Here is a 20,481-nt window from a genome sequence, read left to right on the forward strand (position 1 = left end):
CATATGACAGACAAATAACCTTACTAATATAAACCACTCCTACAAATTGAAAAGGAAAAACTTGAAAAGGCATTCTAAGGATAGAAACATATAATCTAATGGTGAAAAAATATGAAAAGTTAATAAACACATAAAAAAAGTAAAATGAAAATTAAAAAAGTAACATAGCATTTCTAAACCAATAAACTGGAAACAATTTTAAACAAGCATTAATAAATGTGTAAATAAGTGAAACAACTAAATGATGTTTCTCTGTTTGCCTCTCCCTCTCTGCTCCCTGCTTTCTCTCTCTCCCTTTCTTCATCCCTCTCTAAAATCAATTCATTAAAATTTTTTAAAAATTAAAAATAACATGAAATGCACTTTCCTTTGGCTCACCAATTCTACCTCAAAACTATAACCTATAGAAGTAAACTACTTAAATATAAAGAGATATATTTATAGATATTTATTGATATGTTACTTTCAATAGAAAATAACAAGAACCTATGCATCAAAAAAAGGAGGGCTGAATAATTAGGGTATAGATACTCCAGAATAATAAACAGCTACTACTAAAAATGAGTTAAATCTGTGTATTTTGCATTACACTGTAGCACTGGAGAGATGTTCAGAGAATATCAACAGATGTAAAATAAATGTACAGAATAGTATATACAACATGATCTCATTTTGCTGTACTTAGTTAGGAACAGATCTGGGACATATACTGACAGTTATACATCTAAATGGGCATAGAGAGAGATGCAGAAGGATAAGTGCCTATGTATTATCTCCAGGAAAGAAACTGAAAGAAAGTAAGGGATCTTCTAATAAGTACTTCATCATATATTTCTTTACCTCATATAGCATCTATGATTTCAGTAATTAAAATGGATCATTAAGAAGAAATAAACATTAACAAATCAAATGTTGTTATGATAAATTCATGATTCAAATTAAGACCAATATATCCTATCTAAAGAACAGTGAAGTAACAATATACAATATTTAATGGAAATATATTTAACACCTGTGTGTTCTCTGCTGATCATTCATACTAGAAAGGGTTTTCAATTCCAATTACAGTATAAACATGGTTTACTGTTTCTTGTCTAGATCTATATGATAAAAATACTGCTATTTGGTCAATAGAAATATTTCACCTGAATAGTTATATTATTTATACTACTCATTCTACAAAGGTAGTAACATAGATGCTTCCATCTATGTTATGTAATTTTTGATCAGTAATTTTTGTATCAAACAGTGCTATTATCTTTCTTATTTTAATAATAGGAATAACCATACTTCAAAATAAAATTTCTTGTATTTATAGTTTTAATTTCATTTATATGCATGATTCATTTTTAAAGCTTCCTATTCATTGTAATTTATTCTAATCATTAATATAGTTACCAGTTCTTTATATTTTTAAAATTAATTTATAAAAAATATTCACAAAACAAGGAACATGGTTAACTTTTATAAACTAAAATTTTGACATATCAAGCTTTTATATTCTGTTGTTACTACTGTGGAGGTTTTAGCTTTCATCTATTTTACTTCTTATGAATTTAGTTTTAAGAACATGAGCAGCATTATCCTCACATATGAAGTAGGCAAGTTCTACTTGGAGGCCACATGTCACTAAATGTGTTCAGATGAGTTTTCTGTCCATGTAATGGGGACAAATAAGCTGAGAGAAGGTTTGATAACTGAATAAATCTAAGTATGCTTATGGAGCAATGGATAGAAGCACACAGGATGTGTGAAGTCAACTATAAAAATTCATCTACTTCCCAATTCATACAATTGGTTTTGGACATGCTGCATTTGAGATTCTAGGCACAAACAAATAGCATACCTTGTTGGTTAAGAGTGAGTGAATTTTTCCTAATATGTTCTAAAGACAAAGATCATTAAGAAACTAGGTCTTTTGCTCTTGGGTCAGGGGCACAGGAGCCTGCCTCAGAAACAGCCCTCATAGTGGAAGATTTTACCTGTGTATTTCAATTCCTTGGGTCTACAACATCACCACCTCACTATCCACCTCATGCAGTAAGAGTCTTCTGCCTTCTTGAGGTCTGTAGGTAAATGAGCAAAGGGAAAGGTGTGCCCCCAAGACATTTTGGTCTTATCCTATAGGCTGCCTTGCTGCTCATATCAAACTGTGGTTGTCAATCTTTGTATGTTCTGGACAGACTTAGAGGTGTTAGGGTCTGGGGCAGTACTCTTCACTCTTCAAAGCATTAAACTGTCAAAAATATTCACCAAGTTGCTAATAGCTGTAACATGTCCTCTGTCACAGAATAACAAGGGCTCACAGGTAAAGTACATATTCCCATTGTTTTCTTTGCCACCTACTTCTCCCACATTCTAAACTTGTAATCATTTTCTTGACATTAGCTCTATAAGATACATTTTTAAAAAGATTTTATTTATTTATTTTTAGAGGCGAAGGGAGGGAGAAAGAGAGAGAGAGAAACATCAATGTGTGGTTGCCTCATACGTGGTCCCCACTGGGGACGTGGCCGGAAACCCAGGCATGTGCCCTGACTGGGAACTGAACTTACGATGCTTTGGTTCAATTGATGCGCTCAATCCACTGAGCTATACCAGCCAGGGCAAGATACATCTCTTTTTTTAATTTTATTTTATGATTTAGGACAAACTGCAACTTGTGTGTGTGTCAGACAAAACCCAATCCATTCAGCTTAACAGTTCTATTGGGAGATTATGCCATAGTAATATCCTCAGTTGTAACAAGTTTATTAAATTTATAAATGAATCAGAATTTGCTAGCAAGCCTACTTAGAATTCAGTGTCCATCAGGCGAACAAAGTAGTCTGCTAACCATTTTTCATGGCTTAGCACATTTAATCCTCCCAGCAGTGCTGTAAAGAAGGTGCTAGTATTGGTAGAAAACTGATTAGAATTATTAGAAAACTTAGATTCAGGACATTTAAGTAATTTGTTGAGGTATTTTCTAGATATTAATGTTGGAACCAGCACTCAACCCAAGAGAATCAGACTTTGAAGTGAAGGAAGTTAGTCATTTGGCTTCTCCAAGTATGTCCAAAATATTCACAAAGGCCATGATAAAATTACAAACCTCTGATAATTTAGAATGGTCCATCATACTGCAAGTGTCCTCAAAAAACACAAGTATGCAGTACATACTGATTACACAGGGGATCCCAGGGTATTATAAATGCTTACATAGAGACCATAAAATACAACTTTATTACCTCATACATTTGATAAGGAATGAGGGCATTTGATCTAATAAAAATTAAACATTTTATTAATAATACTTGTTTTTGCTAATTATATGAAATTTGGGGGAAAATTTAGATCACTTGGGGTCTCTTTAAAAACTGCGAAGATGTAGTGGGTGTTGTCCTTTTTCTAGAAAACACTGCTGTGGGAGGCAGGGGCACCCCTAAGCATGCCAGTGGCCTTAGGACTGCACTAAACAGACTGTAGTTGGTTCTCAGTGAGGGACTAATGCTGATAAAAGTGATGTTTCACTGTGATAGAAACATACCCCTTTGACAGAGAGCAACAGAATCACAGCACTAGAACAAGGGATTTGCTCAAGCTCCCAACTGATAGACATACAGGGTGGGGCAAAAGTAGGTTTACAGTTGTGAGTACATAAAACACAGAGTTTATTTTTGTATTATTTATTAATTACTGTATTATTTTCCATATGAGCAACTGTAAACCTACTTTTGCCTCACACTGTATAAAATGTGGCCCAGAACAGTTTTGTGATTTTTTTGCCAGCATTAAATGACCCATCAGAGGCCACTGATAGTCTCTAGGTCTTGCTCTTAATTTTCTCAAACTCCTCGGCTTATTCATAGTTACACAGAAAGCTGCCTATGAGGGTTCAAAATCAGGACTAGAAGGACTGTTAGTATGCTTATTCTTCAAAGCCAAGGACCCTGCTTGACACCTTTCTGAGAACTATCTAGGCGCTCTAAGAGTCAATGGGCAACTCTAAAAGCAACCATGTCCATTTGTCTGGTCTTTTTTATTTTAGTTCCTTTACCTTCCATTGAATTTATTGGGGTTACACTGGTTCAGGCACTTCTAAGCCTCTCACACAGGATTTCTCCATGTGACCCAAGGGTTTGGACAGGGGAAGGTGCTGACCCAATGTTTAAAGGCAGCTGGATTTGAGGGTCAGGTATTACAAAGCCTCTGGGGCATGAGGAACATGTATTACAATGAAAAAAGTGCCACATTGCTACTATGTTCTTGTCCTCTGCCCAAATGTAATGCTACCCAATGGGATGTCTTTACCTCTGCAGTATAGTAGGGAAGATACTTTTCATGCCCTTCTAATGTTTATAGTTTAAAAAGGTTCTTAATGGTCTGATGTGTTGTAAATGCATTGAAACATACTGCACTTTGGCAGAGGTATTTTAGAATTAGGACACTTTAATTTTTTTCCCTGGTAAACAAAGTTGTATAAAAAATAAATTACCTTGTATTTTGCTGTGTATAATGCATGCATTTTTGCTCAAATCTTTGAGGAAAAAATAAGGGTGCACATTATACATGGGTAGTACCTGAAATACCTTGTATCTGTTTTTGTGTTCTGTAATTCATTACATAAAACTTCTTATACCCTAATATGTTAAAAAATAAATGCTAAAATTCTTTTATAATACAAAAACAAGTATCCAAATATAAATATTAAAAAATTGAATTCAAAATTAAAACTAAAGTTTTTTCCTGAAAGTTGGGGCCAACAATGCGGGTATGCATGATACACAGCAAAATACAGTACATTCCATTCAATGAGGTCCTCCATTCAGAATAATAGCCATTGTTAGATCTTAGACCAGTTTCCAACTGCCCAAATGCATATGGGTCAGCTGTGTAAGTCCAAATACATATTGTATTGCCGGTAGCAGATATGTCAAGAAAGGATACATCTAACTATCTTTGATTTAGGAAGAAAACAAATCTGGTTTTGGTAGTGAATAATTTCAGATCAGCCCCATTCCAACCAGACTGTTTCTTTTTTTTCCACAAGAGGGACTAAAAATAATAAATAGACAGACACAGGTCAGCTTTCAGTGGAATGCAGGCATCATGCAGTTTGGGCTCCATGTGAGGCCCCCTTGCCAAGAAACCTATTCACTACTCATTTCCCATATGTAACTCACAGTCAGGCGTATTTAAAACGAGTTACTCCAGTGTTAGATTTTGAAAACAGGGTGAATTAAAATTTAAAAATCAACATTAAACTAAATCTCATGAGATTTAGCCTGGACCTGGTAGGAAAGAGTATGCTGCTATATAAACTGTACTAAGGGGCATTAGCAGGGTATGTGGTAGGACAACAGAAAACTTTAGCCTTGTAGTTAGTAGAACCTTTCTACAGGCAAGGACGCTGGGCCCCTGCCCTGAAGGACCGCTGATCTGCTGATCCCCTGCCAATATATGCATGTGTTCATCAAAGTGCATGGCCAGGATGTAGGAGGGCTACACAGGTATATCTGTTCTAGCTAAACAGTACAACTACCATGTTGGATACAAGAACTGATGATACCTGAAAATATACATAACAGGTTGGCACAAACTCAGTCTCTCTCAGACCAAGGAGAATTGAAAGGTGGACTGATTGGAAGGAGATGAAAAATATGTCCCATCTCTTGTGTCACTGAAAGTACCACAGATAAAATGTCTATAACTGCATGTTATCAAAGCAACTGAGAATAAAAATGAATTTTAATATAATACACATTTGAAGTTTTTATTATAGTTCTGTAAAAGGTTCTAACTAGGCATATGTAAAAAAAATACATACCTCTGCAAATAGGCATTAAAGTCACTCACCCTTACTAGTTTAAAAGGATGGTATATTATTTACAAAATCCTACATAACTCTAATTTCTTACATCACTCTTTATTCTTGATGACTAGAAGCTGACCGTGGTGGGATGGCTATACACTCTGACACAGTGCTGCTAGGTATGTGCCTGCACTTCGGCTCTCTGGCAACACAGCAGTGCTGCCTGCCTTAGTAGGCGAGATTTCCATAAGTCATAAAGGTAAAGAATTTTTAAACTTTGAGAATCATTAATTTAATTGAAAGCTAAAGTTGGTGCTTAAAGTCTCAATATAGTTTACAAAGAAACCCATAAACCAAGTATATGTAACACAATTTTAAAAGTAATTAAAAAGGTGCAATCACACATGCTATAATATGAATAAATCTCAAGGACATAATGCTAACTAGAATATGCTTGACACAAAAGGACACCTTCTGTATGATCCGACTTATTTGTGGTACCTAGAGCAGCTACAGAGGCAGAAAACAGAGTGGTGATTGACAGAGCCCAGGGAAGGGAACATGGGGAGTTAGTACGGGTGCAGAGCTTCAGTTCTGCAAGATTAAAAAAAAAAGTGCTAGAGATCAGTTGAATGTACTTAACATTACTGAACTTAACACTTAGAAATAGCTAAGGCAGTACATTTTATTTTACTATAATTAAAAAATTTTAAATAATCTTGAAAAAGTGTCCTGCCTGCCCACTCTCCATCTCTCTAATTTTCTTCATAGCATAGATCACATTATACAATACCCATATGTACAGTCTTGTTTATTGCCTGTATATTTCCTCCCTCCAATACTCCCAAATTTATCAGTTCTGAATGCAGTATCTTGTCTTCTTGTTGTACCCTTAGGACCTGGAAATGTATCTTGCAAATATGGGTGTTCAATAAATATTTTATGAATAAATTTTAAAAAGGTACAATCATTCTTTTTTTCAAAGATTTTTGGTTATAGCAATTCTAAAAAGCACATTTCAGTTGAGATTTTTTTCACTCTCTCCAGTCTTAATCGTTAAGTCATTAGTTTATCATGATCCTTCTTTAACTCCTGGGGCCAGTTATTAGCAAACCACTTAACCACAGTTAAACAATAACTAGGATACATAAAAAGCAATATCCCAAAATAAAACACATAAAAAGTCCACTGTGAAAATTAATCTAACTGCACCTCCCGTTTCTCTTTTTCAAGTAGCTACCACTTAATGGCTTGTGATACACAGGCTGCACATAATTATAAAAATATAAGATATAATAGAAAATACAAACTAAATTGCATTTTGCTTAACTGAATACTGAAGTAATTCCAACTCTCTGAGATTACTCAACTATAGCTGAACTACAAAATTGGAAAATAACTGGATATGTGTTTAATTCCTGAAACTAGATCCTGACTATAAATCATTAAAAAATACCCCATATAGGCAGAGCACTTTTATAATTTGTAAAATACTTTTACAGATAATATCTAATCTAATCTTCAAAAATACTCTGACAGGGTAGTTGTCACTAACCTTATTTAAAGATGAGGAGGTAGAACAAGAAAAGCTAAGTGATTTGATCAAGGTTGAATGGGGGGAGCTTGTGCATATATTTGAAAATAATTTTCAGATGCATAAGAAGCAAGAACTCTGGAGGTATGCTACAATAAAATTCTTGAATGAAATCAGAGCAGGTAATGAGACTGAGTCTACTAACTATACATGAAAATCAATTCCACTGTACAGAGAAGAACAATAAATAGCGATTTTGCCATTTTAATGCAAAAAGTGAAATACATTTTCACTGGTGTCACTAAAAACATTATGGGACAGATCTCATTGGTTCAGCACAGAAATGAAAAGAAATCTTGTCAAAAACAAAAAAACCAAACAAACCAGATTTAATTTTAAAAGACCCACAAGAAAATAACGTCTGTCATGAATGGAATGCTTAATTGCTGGAAATTCTGTGAGCCCATATTATAAAACAGTGGTCCTCAGATTTGCAGACAGGTAATATTTCTAAAACATCTAGGGCAATGAAATCAGGTTGCCAACATCTAACTCTTTTGATTGAAAATGTTAAAGAATTTTTTAAAAATTTAAATGACAGTTAACTTGTATAGACCACTTGCTGTATCTAAGGTTCTCTTCAAGGCACCTTTTTTCCATCAGCTTATTAAAGTGTCATGGCCATACTACAAGACACATATTATTGTTACCACCCCTGTTTTATAGATAAGGTAACAGAAGTCCAGAAAAGGTGTTCAGTTTTCCCAGGCCACATACACAGCTCCAGCTGGGCCAGAACTCAGTCTGGGAACCCAGGTTCCAGAGCCTGTGTTCTCACCTGCTGACTCCGGTTCTAGTACTCAGACATCATCATTTCATAAAAGGATATTTTCACACAAATCCCAGACAGGATATCTCAGAATAAAAGTCATTTCTTAAAATTTAATCTATTGAGCAGTATTAAATACTCACTACTTTCCCCCATTTGCTCAGCTGATTTTAAACCTCCACTGGCCTGCAAAGCAGGAACTGACAAGCATGATTTTGAAGTACTTGGACAAAAATAACATGAATTGAAACTCAGAGTATCAGGGAAGAAACATATGATGGATCATCGCATTAGAAAGAGACCAACACATTAATCATAGAATCTTCATGCTGGGATTCTTCAGGTTCAACCAGCTCAATCCTGTGCTGAGTACAGAAATCCCCTTCTACACTGTTGAGCTCTGCTGGAAAGTCACTATTCACGATTCAGCTCTTGACAAATTTGCATAGACAATGCTCTTCTCCATTACCTTTCTCATTTCTTTCCATCACTGCTCACTGGTTGAGCAAGGTTCCAGAACCTTTGTTCTTCTGGGTCCTATCCCTTGAGCACAGTCTATTTTGTACTTTCTTAAAATGCAGGAATAGAAATAAATGCAATAGTTATAGGGAGGCTAACTAGCACTCATAGAATAAAACTATCACCTCCTTCAACATAAGCATTTTGCTTTTTTTAATGCAACCTAGGGTTATATTAGATTTTTTTCTGGGGGGGTGGGTGAGGCAATAACATTAAAGAATAATTAATACGATATAAATAATATTATAGATTCATATTCATTTAAGCAAGCCCTCAATCAGTTTTGTTAACATATGTTGTTGCTAGATTTTATTATTCTAATTCCATAAAATACTCTTAGCTTTTTAAACCATACCAGATGGATGTGGAATTATTCCTCCTACATATCACCCTAAGGTAGAGTCATCCATTGGTTCAAACTGGCCAAAGACATTTTCCATCAATTTTGCAAGAATGCTTCGAGTCCCTCCCAGCTTACGAAACCCATGACTTGCTCTTTATGAACTCTTAGGGCTCACAAACCATCTGGGACCACTGGCCAATATTTCAGTCTCCACTTTGCAGCAACTGTCTTCTTCCTTGTAACTGAGTCTGCTCCCCACAGTGTCCCACTGCTCACCAACAGCAGTCACCTGTCTTAGCCTTGCATTTTCTCAAAAGCCTCAGGTCAAGAGAGGGTGAAACTATATTTCTCCCAACAGTAAAAAGTCTTCTTTGACTTCACTTTCCTCACACACATACCATGATTCCTCCTTTTATTTCTTGCTTTGATTCACTTACCTAATATTCCCTAAGACTGACTTGTTCAACTACAGCGATTTCAAAAACACTTAATGCCAATGCATGACACACTGTCAAAGGCAGGTCGCAAATGGTAAGGGGAAGAGAATGCCTTACCCCTGGGCTCCTTGCTTAAGTGAGGTTTAATCCTTCAAGACACAGTGCTGGCATGCAAATATCAGTTCAGAATTGGTTTCAATGTTTAAAAAAAGACTATCAAGCTATTATAAAAGCACTGTCTCTTTGAGATTTATATATTTACACGTGATACAATAAAAGCAGAGGATTCTGGAAGACAAGAAATATATGCACTGTATTCAGGGAAAATGTATAGAGTAATTGCATCAACAGCTGAAATGTACAGGCAACAAACCAAGAGAAAAGAGAAAATAAATAAAAAGAACAGAACTAGAAACATAAAAGTAGGTGGGTTTGTTAGTGACTAGAATGAAACATTATGTGCTCTCTCCAGTTTACAAAATGGAATTCTAACCTTCTTTTGTGGGGAGAGAAAGAGAAAGAGAGAGAGAGAAAGCACCTGCTCACGCGTCTATATATTGGCAGACCCCAGACAGGATTCCTCAAAGTAACACTAAATTATTACTTAGTAAGATAATACTAAATGTGTTGCTTACAGAGCATGCTCAGAGAAGGACAGAGATCATACAGGCTTCCATCCCACCACAATCAGGGAATCACAATATCTGCCCTGGAGACTCCACAAGACAGTTATGGAATAAGTCACAGATTTGAAAGCAATCCCTAGATTGTAAAATGATATGTGCAGTGTGCCCCTTACCTATTGTTTGCATTACAACAGATGATAACATAAATTATTTCACAAAAAGGAAGAGAAATTCAGTCAACTAAAGAGAACAAGGAAATGACATGGTTTACAGAAGTGAGGAGGAGAAAGGTTGTCAAACTCCTTCCTCCTTGGAACCGCCAGTCGGGACTGTGGGGACCAGCCGTCTGAACAGCAGTCTGCATTCCAGAGGCCCTGCACGGACAGTGACCTCTGCACTGTGCATGCGAGTGTGGACACGGACAACACACGGACAACAGGCCAGCTAAAACAGGCCCGCCACGTGTCCCTAGAAGAAAATGCTACTTGTGCCCCTTTCTAACAAAAACTGTTTTTAAAAACCAAACTAAACAGATATTTCCCCATGAGTTTTGAACTAGTGAAAACAGTACACTCCCAATTATGAAGAAAAAAAATGAAACATCTTCAGCTTTTGATGTTTAATCATTTCTCCTACCTAACAGGGTCAGGCTTCACTCAGTACTTTTAAAACTTAAAAAAGAAACATATTGACATGTACCTTCTTAAATAATGCTATCTGAAGAATCAATTAACTCCATAAAAAGTTATGGAATCTCTTCACCTGAATCCACAATTCAATAAAGGAGTCTTTATTTAAATGATAAAAGAATACTTCAGTATCCCAATATACTATTCTTCTCTACTTCTGGCCAGAATGTAGCCATATAGAAACAACACTATACTCTCCAGTGGGAAGTAAGGTCAGGTTTTAATTTTCATGAGACTCACCATTTCTCTCCCTACTTTTATTTAAGCTGCAGAGTGAGTGCAGCACAGTCAATTAGAACTAAATAATCTAAACTTAAAGACTGCATGCAGTCCACAAATCACCCTTGCTTATTTTACAAATGGGCTCCATGTCATTGGCAAGCAGCCCTCCATTAAATATCCATCAATAGAAATACAGCTTTAAAGCTATCTCTTATATGAAATCCATTATTCCAAAGCTCCTCCAGGCTATAAGCACATTGACTGTGAACATAAAACAAAGGGACCAGGATGAAAGGATCTGACCTGTGAAGAGACATCATTAAAGCAGATCGTTCTGTCACATTTTGGGGTAATACCCACTTGAACTCTGTGATCCTCACAGGAAGGTGTAAATAAAGAATAGGGGAAAAAGGGGTGGGAGCTGCCTGAGAGACACCAAGCCTTGAGGTACCAAAGTACACAGGCTGTTGGGCTACTATTCATAGGCTAAGGGAATTAATTGCTCCTGTACAGGATGCGGCCAGAGCTGGGGGAGCATGTTAGCCACCTGATGAACACCAATGCTGCAGGTCAACGCCCAGAAAGACAATGACAAGTAGTCCCAAATTTCCCATACTCACCAGCACACTTTGTTCTTGTTCTGAGTGCTGGCCCAGGAGATCCAGTGCCACCCTCCCCTGGCCTGGTGAGGAGCACACTGATCTCATACTCCGTATCTGGGTCGAGGTGCCCGATCTTGTAACTTGTGGAATCCACTGGCTGCCGGTCATTCCAGCTCCCACTTGCTGTGCAGTATTCCACCTCTCGGGCGACAATGGGTCCGTCCCCATTGATGGAGTTGGCATTGAGTTGTATCCACAGATAGGTCGCCCCCACTGAGGCCAGCTGAGGTGGGGCAATTGGTACAGGTGGTTCTGAAAAGCAAACCCAAGAACCATCTGTCACTCTGGTCTTCAGTTTTGAAAGAGCTAAGTGCAAATCAATTATTAAAATATAGAAGACATTAACATTTCTGTAATAAATTGATGAGAATGGTTTTGTTTAGGTTATTAATAAAAATATACTGAGATACAGGCATTCACAATGTTCAAATGTGTGGAAGAGACCATTTAGAAAACCTAAGTTTACTCAAGTAGGTATACCTCCAATTTGTTTTAGAATACCACTCATTTTTCTTAGACAGCTACACAGACTTCATAGGACTTTTTTTTTTTCACTAAAAGTAACTTTTTAAAACTCTCTCAAGTGGTAGTGTTTAAGCTCTAGGAAGCATTCTATTGTCACTCTATTTATTGAAAAAATGTCTTTGAAATCATCAAAGGTGCTAGTTATCTATATCATTAAATTTAATTTCCTTATATTTATATCCCAAAGATATCATCACTTTAAAGACATGGCCAAAATTATGGCTTATCTAATTATAAATGCATATCCAGGAAGACTCATTTCCCAAAAAACTATCACAATGGACGCATTTAGCTTCAGGAGAAGCGAGCGGTCTGGATAATCAAGTTCACCACCGCTGCTGTTCAGGGCACTTCCATTAATGAGTCGTATTAAACTAGTAAATAGAAAGAAAATCTCTGAAGCAAAGCACAAGCTATGTCCAGCTTGATAAAACTCTAATTAATCAATAGCAAACACTCTTTACAACCCAAGAAAATCTCTTATTGTTTAAAACCTGAGACCAACTCTTTTTCCAGATCATTGGGAAGAGAAGGGAGAGATAGATAATCTTGTTTTAAATAGTATTCCCAATATACTTTTGAGGAGCTGGTTGAATGGCTCTTCAGGCAGCAAATGAAGCATTTCATATGCCAATGTCACTGTGAGTGGTACCACACATTATACCAGGAAAGGAGATAAGTGTACAAAATAACGTGGCTATCTTAATGAATCATCATCTGAAAAGAAAAGTAAGATACAATGAATTGTTTTCAAGACTATTTCTGTAGTGGTTTGTGACTATTTGTTGTTTATTTTTAAACTCCTCATTTAGCTCATGTGAATGCATGGAAAATAGAGCCTGCTATGTTCCACTATGCTTACATTGGCGTACATAATACAGTTTCTGTCAGTGGCACATGCAACTAATTGGTGATGGTCATGTTTCCTGCTGAACAGGACCTCAGGTCAGCCAGTACCATCTGACCCTGGCCCTGATAGCAGGTGATTCCCAGACTGGCTAAAATGCCAGCAACATCCTTTTGTTGGGGTGGGGGTGTCCTTGTTCTTTTTTCTATTCAAGGTAAGATAAGGCATACTGACAATCTAAAATAGCTTGGGAATCAAAATAAAACACTAAAGGATTAATTTTATTTAAGGGAATACAAATTTAGTGTAATTTACTAAAATATTGTTTCTATTGTTTATAAACTACAACTTTGTGCTGACTGTTAATTTTTAAAATACTTCTGACTCAACTCATAATGATTCAACATTAATTTATTTCAATAGGGTGATCCCTTGAACCAAGACATGAAATAGGCCTTTTATGGTGCATCCTAAGGCATTCATGCAGCTAGACTGAAAGAGCAGTTAATTACACAGAAGCTGCAAAATGCTAGCAAGGATTGCTAAACTGCCATTCAAAATACAACTCAGGGGCAAGGGCATAAAGGTTAGTGAGTACACCAGTTCATTTAGGATATTATTATCCATATCCTAAAATAGATATATCTTTAGTGCTTGTTTGTCCTGAGAATTAATTCCCTATTAAGAAAAGTACCATATATGTTCAATCAAGTCAGGGATTCAACTAGAACCTGGAAATAATTGAGACAGATATTCAAAAGAAATTGTGGGCTGCTAGAAGCACCAGTGAAAAATAAGTCAATATTTAAATTTAGATACATTTTCTCAAAAGGAAAGAAGGAAGGGAGGGAGAAAAATCTATACTAAGTGATAAAAAGAAATTTAAAATATGTAATTCAAGTGAAAGTAAAAGGACTTTGGGGGAGGTTAAAGAGGGTATGGGAGGGTAAATAGTGATGGAAGGGGACTTGACTTGGGGTATCGAACACACAATACAGTATACAGATGATGTGTTACAGAATGACACACCTGAAACATACACAATTTTATGTTACCCCAATACATTCAATTAAAAAGAAGGGAAAGAAAGCAATGGTAGACATCAGTAAGAGAAGAGTAAGAGTTAGAAAAATGACCTGGGTTTCATTTGGAAAGCCAGCACCAAATCAGTGTGTAGCTATAAGAAAGCTATAAACTTTATGGAGTTTATCTTTTCCCACTGAAAAAACTAGAACTCTAAATAATACATGCATATAACAAACTGTTAAATATATACAGGTGGCCTAAAAATGTCATTATATATTTTAAAGTAATCATCTCAAGGTAATTCTTTACTGAATGAGTAGAATCCAATATGTTATCTCATTTTAAAAATAAAATGTATGCAAAGTATGGCTTATAAAATTCTAAATGGAGGAAAAGTCAAGATTCACATTTGGGCTGTGACTTCAAGCCAACTGTCACTGGCTTTGGCAGTGTCCAGCGATGGAAAGAAGAGCCCAGATACTCGCATCACAATGAACCACAGTACTGCTACGCTGTCATAAGAAGGTAAAACATGTTGCATATGGGTGAATAAGAAACCACTAATTCTTGTGTTTATGCTTGTTCTATCAGAGAAGACATTCGTAATTCACTTATAACTCCCAACAAATTAACTTTTCCACAGAGGCAATTTTTAGAGAAATGACTTGACTTGCATGATACTGATCATGAAGCACGATGCCTCAAGAACTCAGGCACTGGCTGGTTACAGCGAAGCTAATGTAGCAAACATAAATCAGAAAAACCACAAGGAACAACACCAAGATGAAGATTATGTAATAACGATGATAATAAGGAACTCAGCGGTGGGACCACTGAGGCTGCTCTACCGGATTTGTTGGTAAATGGTGTCCACTTTCTACACAGATACTCCTCTCTTCTCAGAGAGCTTCAACAGGGTCTGCTGAGCACACCTATGAAAAGTTTCAGGTTCCTTATAGATATCAAACCTAAACTCAAACACTAGCTAGATAAGCTAAAGATTCACTAGAAAAATTCATATGGATCTGATATGGCAAATAGGTTTTCAATCAGGTAGTTCGACATGCACTTTCTAACACAGAACACCCTTGCACATGCCCGAATTACCTATAGATTTGATAACAGACTATGTCCTCCAAGCTTCTGATTCAATATGGGTGTGTGCCAGGTCTTCAGGGACCTCGGCGGGGCCTCAGGGTCCCTGAAGAATGCATGGCTAAGGCGAAGCGAATGAAGTGAGACACCCGGTGGGGTGCCGGAGGACAGTCAGGCTTTCTGGGTCCACCTGACTCACTGAGAAAAATCAATCTTTATTTTTATAGGGGAGGTTATACAACATTCAATGCATAGTGTGATTATTAAAACAGAAATGATTACCATAGAAATAATTTAGAAAAATACAGGTTTTACAGATCAATCATGTTAAACAAAGAAATAACCAAAAAGTACAGGAGGTGCCACATATCAACCATATTAAACAAAGGTTATTTTGACTAAGAGGGTCATTAATCAGATAGCCAACAAGCTATATGGGCATAAACTTTCAGGTGCCAATTAGTAACTAGGTGTCTATTAAGATTCTAGGGATTGGTCTAAATTAAAAGAGTGCAAGGGGTGATTTATAGGTTATATAGAAATTATCTATTGTCCATTGAGGTTAGATTTGTCTCGGTTAGGTAACTGGTTTTTTGCCTAGGTTTTTTGATTTATACATCTTGGGGGGGGGCATGTTTTGTACTCATTTCCATGTATTGAGATTATTATTTTTAACTAGAACTCCTTGCTTCTTTACACTCCTGTCCAGGGTATGGGAAGGGTAGTGGCTCTAATAAATCTTAGGCTTTTGAGTGGTGACTCCTTAAGAAACATTCCTAGCAACAGTTTCCTTCAGTGTTCTGGCAGTTGGTCTGCCCATAGTTTAATTTTATCCTTAACTTCCCAGGTTGGGGAAGTAGGCAGCATTAAGGTTGCTAGGGGTCTCAATTCTGTGGTCAGCAAATCATTTCGCACAGAATCAGAGGCATCATGCAGATTTTTTGTATAACACACAGGTATCTAAAAATCCAACCACCTATTGCTAGTAGGGACAGGCATACAGGAGGAAATAGACAGGAGATGGGGCCACAGTTGCCTCTGCAGTGCAGGTGTGTCTCATCCGACCTGACTGTGCCAAGGGTTGGCTGCTGGTCGGCTCCCAACAGGTGTGGTGGGGGAGGGGAGAATAGGCGGACAGGCATTCACATTTTTTAAAATTTGGAGAGGCTGTGCTGACATGCATTCTCAAATAAAGATCACTAATGTATTGCAGCAAAGAGTAGGAATCACCATGTCCACCCCTTCCTTCCCATCACAGCAGGAACAGGTGCTGGCTGTTTACTAGGTATACTGTTCAATGTGCTATTCATACACTTTTTGCATTTGATCCTCCTGATAGACCTATAGGATAGGTAATACTATTATTTCTACCTTATACATAGGGAAATAGAAGCACAGAGAGGGTAGTGGCCATACCCACAAAGCTAGTGCTGGGGTTTGAACCCTGCAGTATTTAAAACTACCTACATAGAAATTGGCTGACAAAAGAAATAGCTCATTTAAAAGAGATCACTTTTATGTCCCATATTTAGCAAATGCAAGGGAAAGAGTTAAAAAACTGGCATCATTCTGTTCTGCCAAGACAAAAGAGCAGTGGCCTGCCACAAGTTATCTAAAAATACCTCACAGTACATCTAAAAGTCCAAATTATTCTGTCTGGGACCGAGACTTGCTTTGGCAGTTTAATACGATAAACTACTCAGCTTACACACATAACCAATCCCCCCCCACAAAACACACACACAATAAAACAGGTAAGGAAAACCTACTTCCCCCTTTTTCCCCTATCCCCAACCTTTCTTAATATAATAGCTCAATTTTTCAGTCATGCCAAATCTAGTAATAGAACCTTAATCACAACATTACAAATATTTACTCAGAATTATTGATATGGCTTGTGTGATATGACTGAGTGCTTGTATACTGACAGTGCCTCATTTTATTAACCACCCTGCTACCATAAACACCCTGGCTGGTGAATATTTGCATTTTAAGTGATTTTCTATCAGTAAAAAATTTTCATTCCTTGAAAAAATTTATAGGTTGTAATCTCTGTATATATAGTTGGAAGAAGAACTTGCCAAGAGCACATTTGTTGCTTTGTATGCAACTAAACCAGCATAAACAAAATACATTTTTCAAAAATAATGCTCACATATGAAATTTGTACTTAAAATGCAATCCATCGATATAGACTGCCACCAAACTACTGTTCAGAAACAGACAAGGATAAGTTTGAGCTTTAAGCAAATAATGAACTCATAATCATGTAACATATCTATTTTAATAGACTAGTTTGGGGTATAAAAATACATTAAATACCTTTAACTACCAACTCTGCATAGTTTGATATTCCAACACCTCCTTCTGTGCGAATCATGCAGCGGTACTTCCCAGCATCTCGTTTTGTCGTGTTCACGACATTAAATGAAGCTATGAATCGCCGGGGACTAGTCACCTTTATTTCCTTCAGAGGAGCATCTCGTACATCAATACCCTGTATAAGTGGGAGTAGAGAAAACAAAAAAAAAACCGTATCAGCTGTCGCAGTGAAACAGTAAGACACCTAACAACATCTCATTAATATTACTTCCATACAGATCTTGGTTCAGTTGTTTATTACGCATGGGCAGTTGTTCCAGGAGAACAGCTGTCCAGGAAACTGAAATTCTGCTGTAATCCACAACTTCAAGATTGAGGGATGCAAAATTAAGTGTGCAGAAATGTCTTGTTTTTTTTTCCCTTCAAGATATTAATTATGCTGCATTAGCTTAACAGAAGAGAAAAAGCATATGGAAAAATTCTTTATTTTGCTCCCAAACTATCAACATATGATCTTTTCATAACACTTTCCTTGTTTTCATGCTTGACTAGGAAATAAAATGAACTCATACACTACCCTACTACTGACCTTATTTTATATATGAACAAATAAACAACTTATCAAGAATTACATTAAAAATGTAAGTAGGCATTAGCGTATTCCTTGCTGAGTAGGTTTGAAGGACAAATCCAAGCTTTATGATATTTCTCCTGAATATACGAGTTATAAAACCCAAGTAGAATATATCCTTAGCATTACATGGTACTGAAATGCAAGAAGAGCAGTCCCTGTCTCTATACCACAGTCCAGGGGCACATAAAGCAGGTTCCACAACTGGGGCAGCTTTGTTTTATATTGTCCCTGACACATGAAGTATTTAGTTTGCACACCTGGAAACTGATTCTATGCTTTCTGTAGTTTAAAGCCCAAAAAGAAGCTTACAGATTTGAGTTCTATGTTTTTTTTTACAAATATCAGGAACGAGGATATCTTTAAAATGTTATTTGCAAGTATTAACTAGAAAACAATGAGCAAAGATCTTAAGGCCAATGCACGGTGCCAAACAGAATATCCATATACTCACCTAGCAACCATTTTGGGGTGCCAACCCCAAGCTGTTACTGTGTTAGGACAAAAGGCTCACAACAGTGAACAAAAGAAAAGTGGTTGATATGCTCATGGGGCTTCATTTAGTGAGACATATAGGCCACAGATGCTGGCTAGAGTGGTGAATGGACAGATCAGGTGGCTGGCAGAAATCACAATGTACACCAACTTTAGAGATGGTGGCGATGTGAGGTCAGTTAGAGGAAGTGAGATTGGGAGTAAGATCTGAAAATCAGAAGCTAACCAGGTAAAGGGGGAAGGGTGGGAAAGGAGCATTCTAGTCAGAGGAAACAGGACAGGAAGCCCAAGTGTTAGGAAGAGCTGGATGCTTACGGCAGCTGGTGGAACTGAGGAGGGAGGAAAGCAAGCATTCATGGACTCGCAGGCTATATTACAATGCTTTTATTTATAGTTACTAAAATACTAGTCTACAAAACAATAAATATCATCTGTATTACTTGGTGATTTATATAATGCAAAACCATAAAGCTTTTATCTCTGGTTATTTTCTTTGATGGTTATGTCCTAATGGACACAAGTTTAGGAGTAAGAATGACCATGTGTCAAACCTAGCTTCAAAGTGATTTACCTTCCTACAACCTCCCTTTGCTCATCTGCAGTGAGAAAATGATACAACTCACTTTCAAGAACTTGGCTGTTGTGAGAACTTAAAGATGTATGCAAGGACACTGGCAAAATGACTGGCACCACACGAGTTTGAGGAAAAAGGCAGACTGACTGTCAAAATACCACCTTTTTTACTGATGCTACAGAATATGGCTGATGTGTAGTAATAATGTTTTGGCTAATACTGAAGCACAGAATTAAAAAGACTCACCTACACAGTCACAGGCCACACTAGAAAATCACAAGGCCTTCTGTATGTTGGGAGCTGCTGTAAAACTCACAGGATGGAGGAACAGGGTTTATATAGGGAGTTAGCTCCCAAAGAAGGGGTTGGGCTGTGCATGCTCAGAGCTTCCTTCCCAGGCAGCTCCTGCTTGGCAGAGAAAAGGCATCAGGAGTGCTGCACTAGTAAAGTTCCTGCCACAGGGAAGGAAACATAAGGAGTGGGGAAGAAGAGTTCCACTAACATCATCTTTAGTATTATCTGTCAAAACAGCTTTGTTAATAGCTTAAAAAGTCATAAATCAGAATCTGAAGTTATATATATTCCTTTTATATCTCATGTCTGTCCCCTAAATTTGGCTTGAAGAGGGCACCAAGAAATTAGAAAAACAAAACAATATCAATCTAGCATTGTTAATTACATCATTCCTTTCTGTATTCTATACATTCAGTCTCACATCCTCTCCCCCAGATAAATAAATATTTAATTCTACCAGTAGTGTAACAGAGAGGTCTGGCCAGAACACTGAGCACAGGGGAGGGACACCCAAGAGGCGTTGGGAAGTGCCTTAGGTGGCAAATGAAATTGTAACCTATACCATGTGACAGGCTTCCAAACTCCAGGGAAGGGTAAGCTCAAGACACAGCTTGCACAGAGCCTGCATGGGCTAAAAAGGTCACAACACACATGTACTATAAATGTGAGCATGGCAATGCTGTTCCCTGGGCAGAGACACTGTGCCCCTTACCAGCTCCTGGATTAAGGCAGCCAGAGGAGGGGCAAAGATGCTGTGCAGGCTTATGTCTGCAGTGGACACCAACCGAGATTGGCTGGGAATCTGGACACTTCTGTCTCATGCAGAATTTGGGGGTGAAAGATTTAAAATGTAAGGCACACAGAAACTTGACCCTTTTTGCATTCCCTTCATTCCACCCAGTTGGAAGCGGGTGACTGGGCCTTCACAGGACCCAGCAGATGCAGACCATGCTCACAGCTCTTGTCTTGCCCTTCTAGCATGGTCAGGAGCAGATCTGTGGGGGACATGCACCTCGC

At 37.4% G+C, this 20,481-nt stretch overlaps 1 protein-coding gene across 3 annotated transcripts in view; it reads right to left on the reverse strand.

Annotated features, from left to right (window-relative positions):
* Positions 1-20,481, reverse strand: part of PTPRM (protein tyrosine phosphatase receptor type M) — an 811,120-nt gene that overhangs the window by 416,195 nt on the left and 374,444 nt on the right. For all 3 annotated transcript variants that reach the window (XM_045849822.1, XM_045849820.1, XM_045849821.1), the window contains exons 6-7: positions 17,471-17,645; positions 11,614-11,907 (exon numbers count right to left, since the gene is read on the reverse strand). In XM_045849822.1, the coding sequence (XP_045705778.1) occupies positions 11,614-11,907; positions 17,471-17,645 (469 nt within the window). The remainder of the gene's footprint in view (positions 1-11,613; positions 11,908-17,470; positions 17,646-20,481) is intronic.

The sequence above is a fragment of the Phyllostomus hastatus genome, unplaced genomic scaffold (assembly GCF_019186645.2).
Source record: "Phyllostomus hastatus isolate PE091 unplaced genomic scaffold, TTU_PhHast_1.1 phas_contig_80, whole genome shotgun sequence".
Classification (NCBI taxonomy): Eukaryota; Metazoa; Chordata; class Mammalia; order Chiroptera; family Phyllostomidae; genus Phyllostomus; species Phyllostomus hastatus.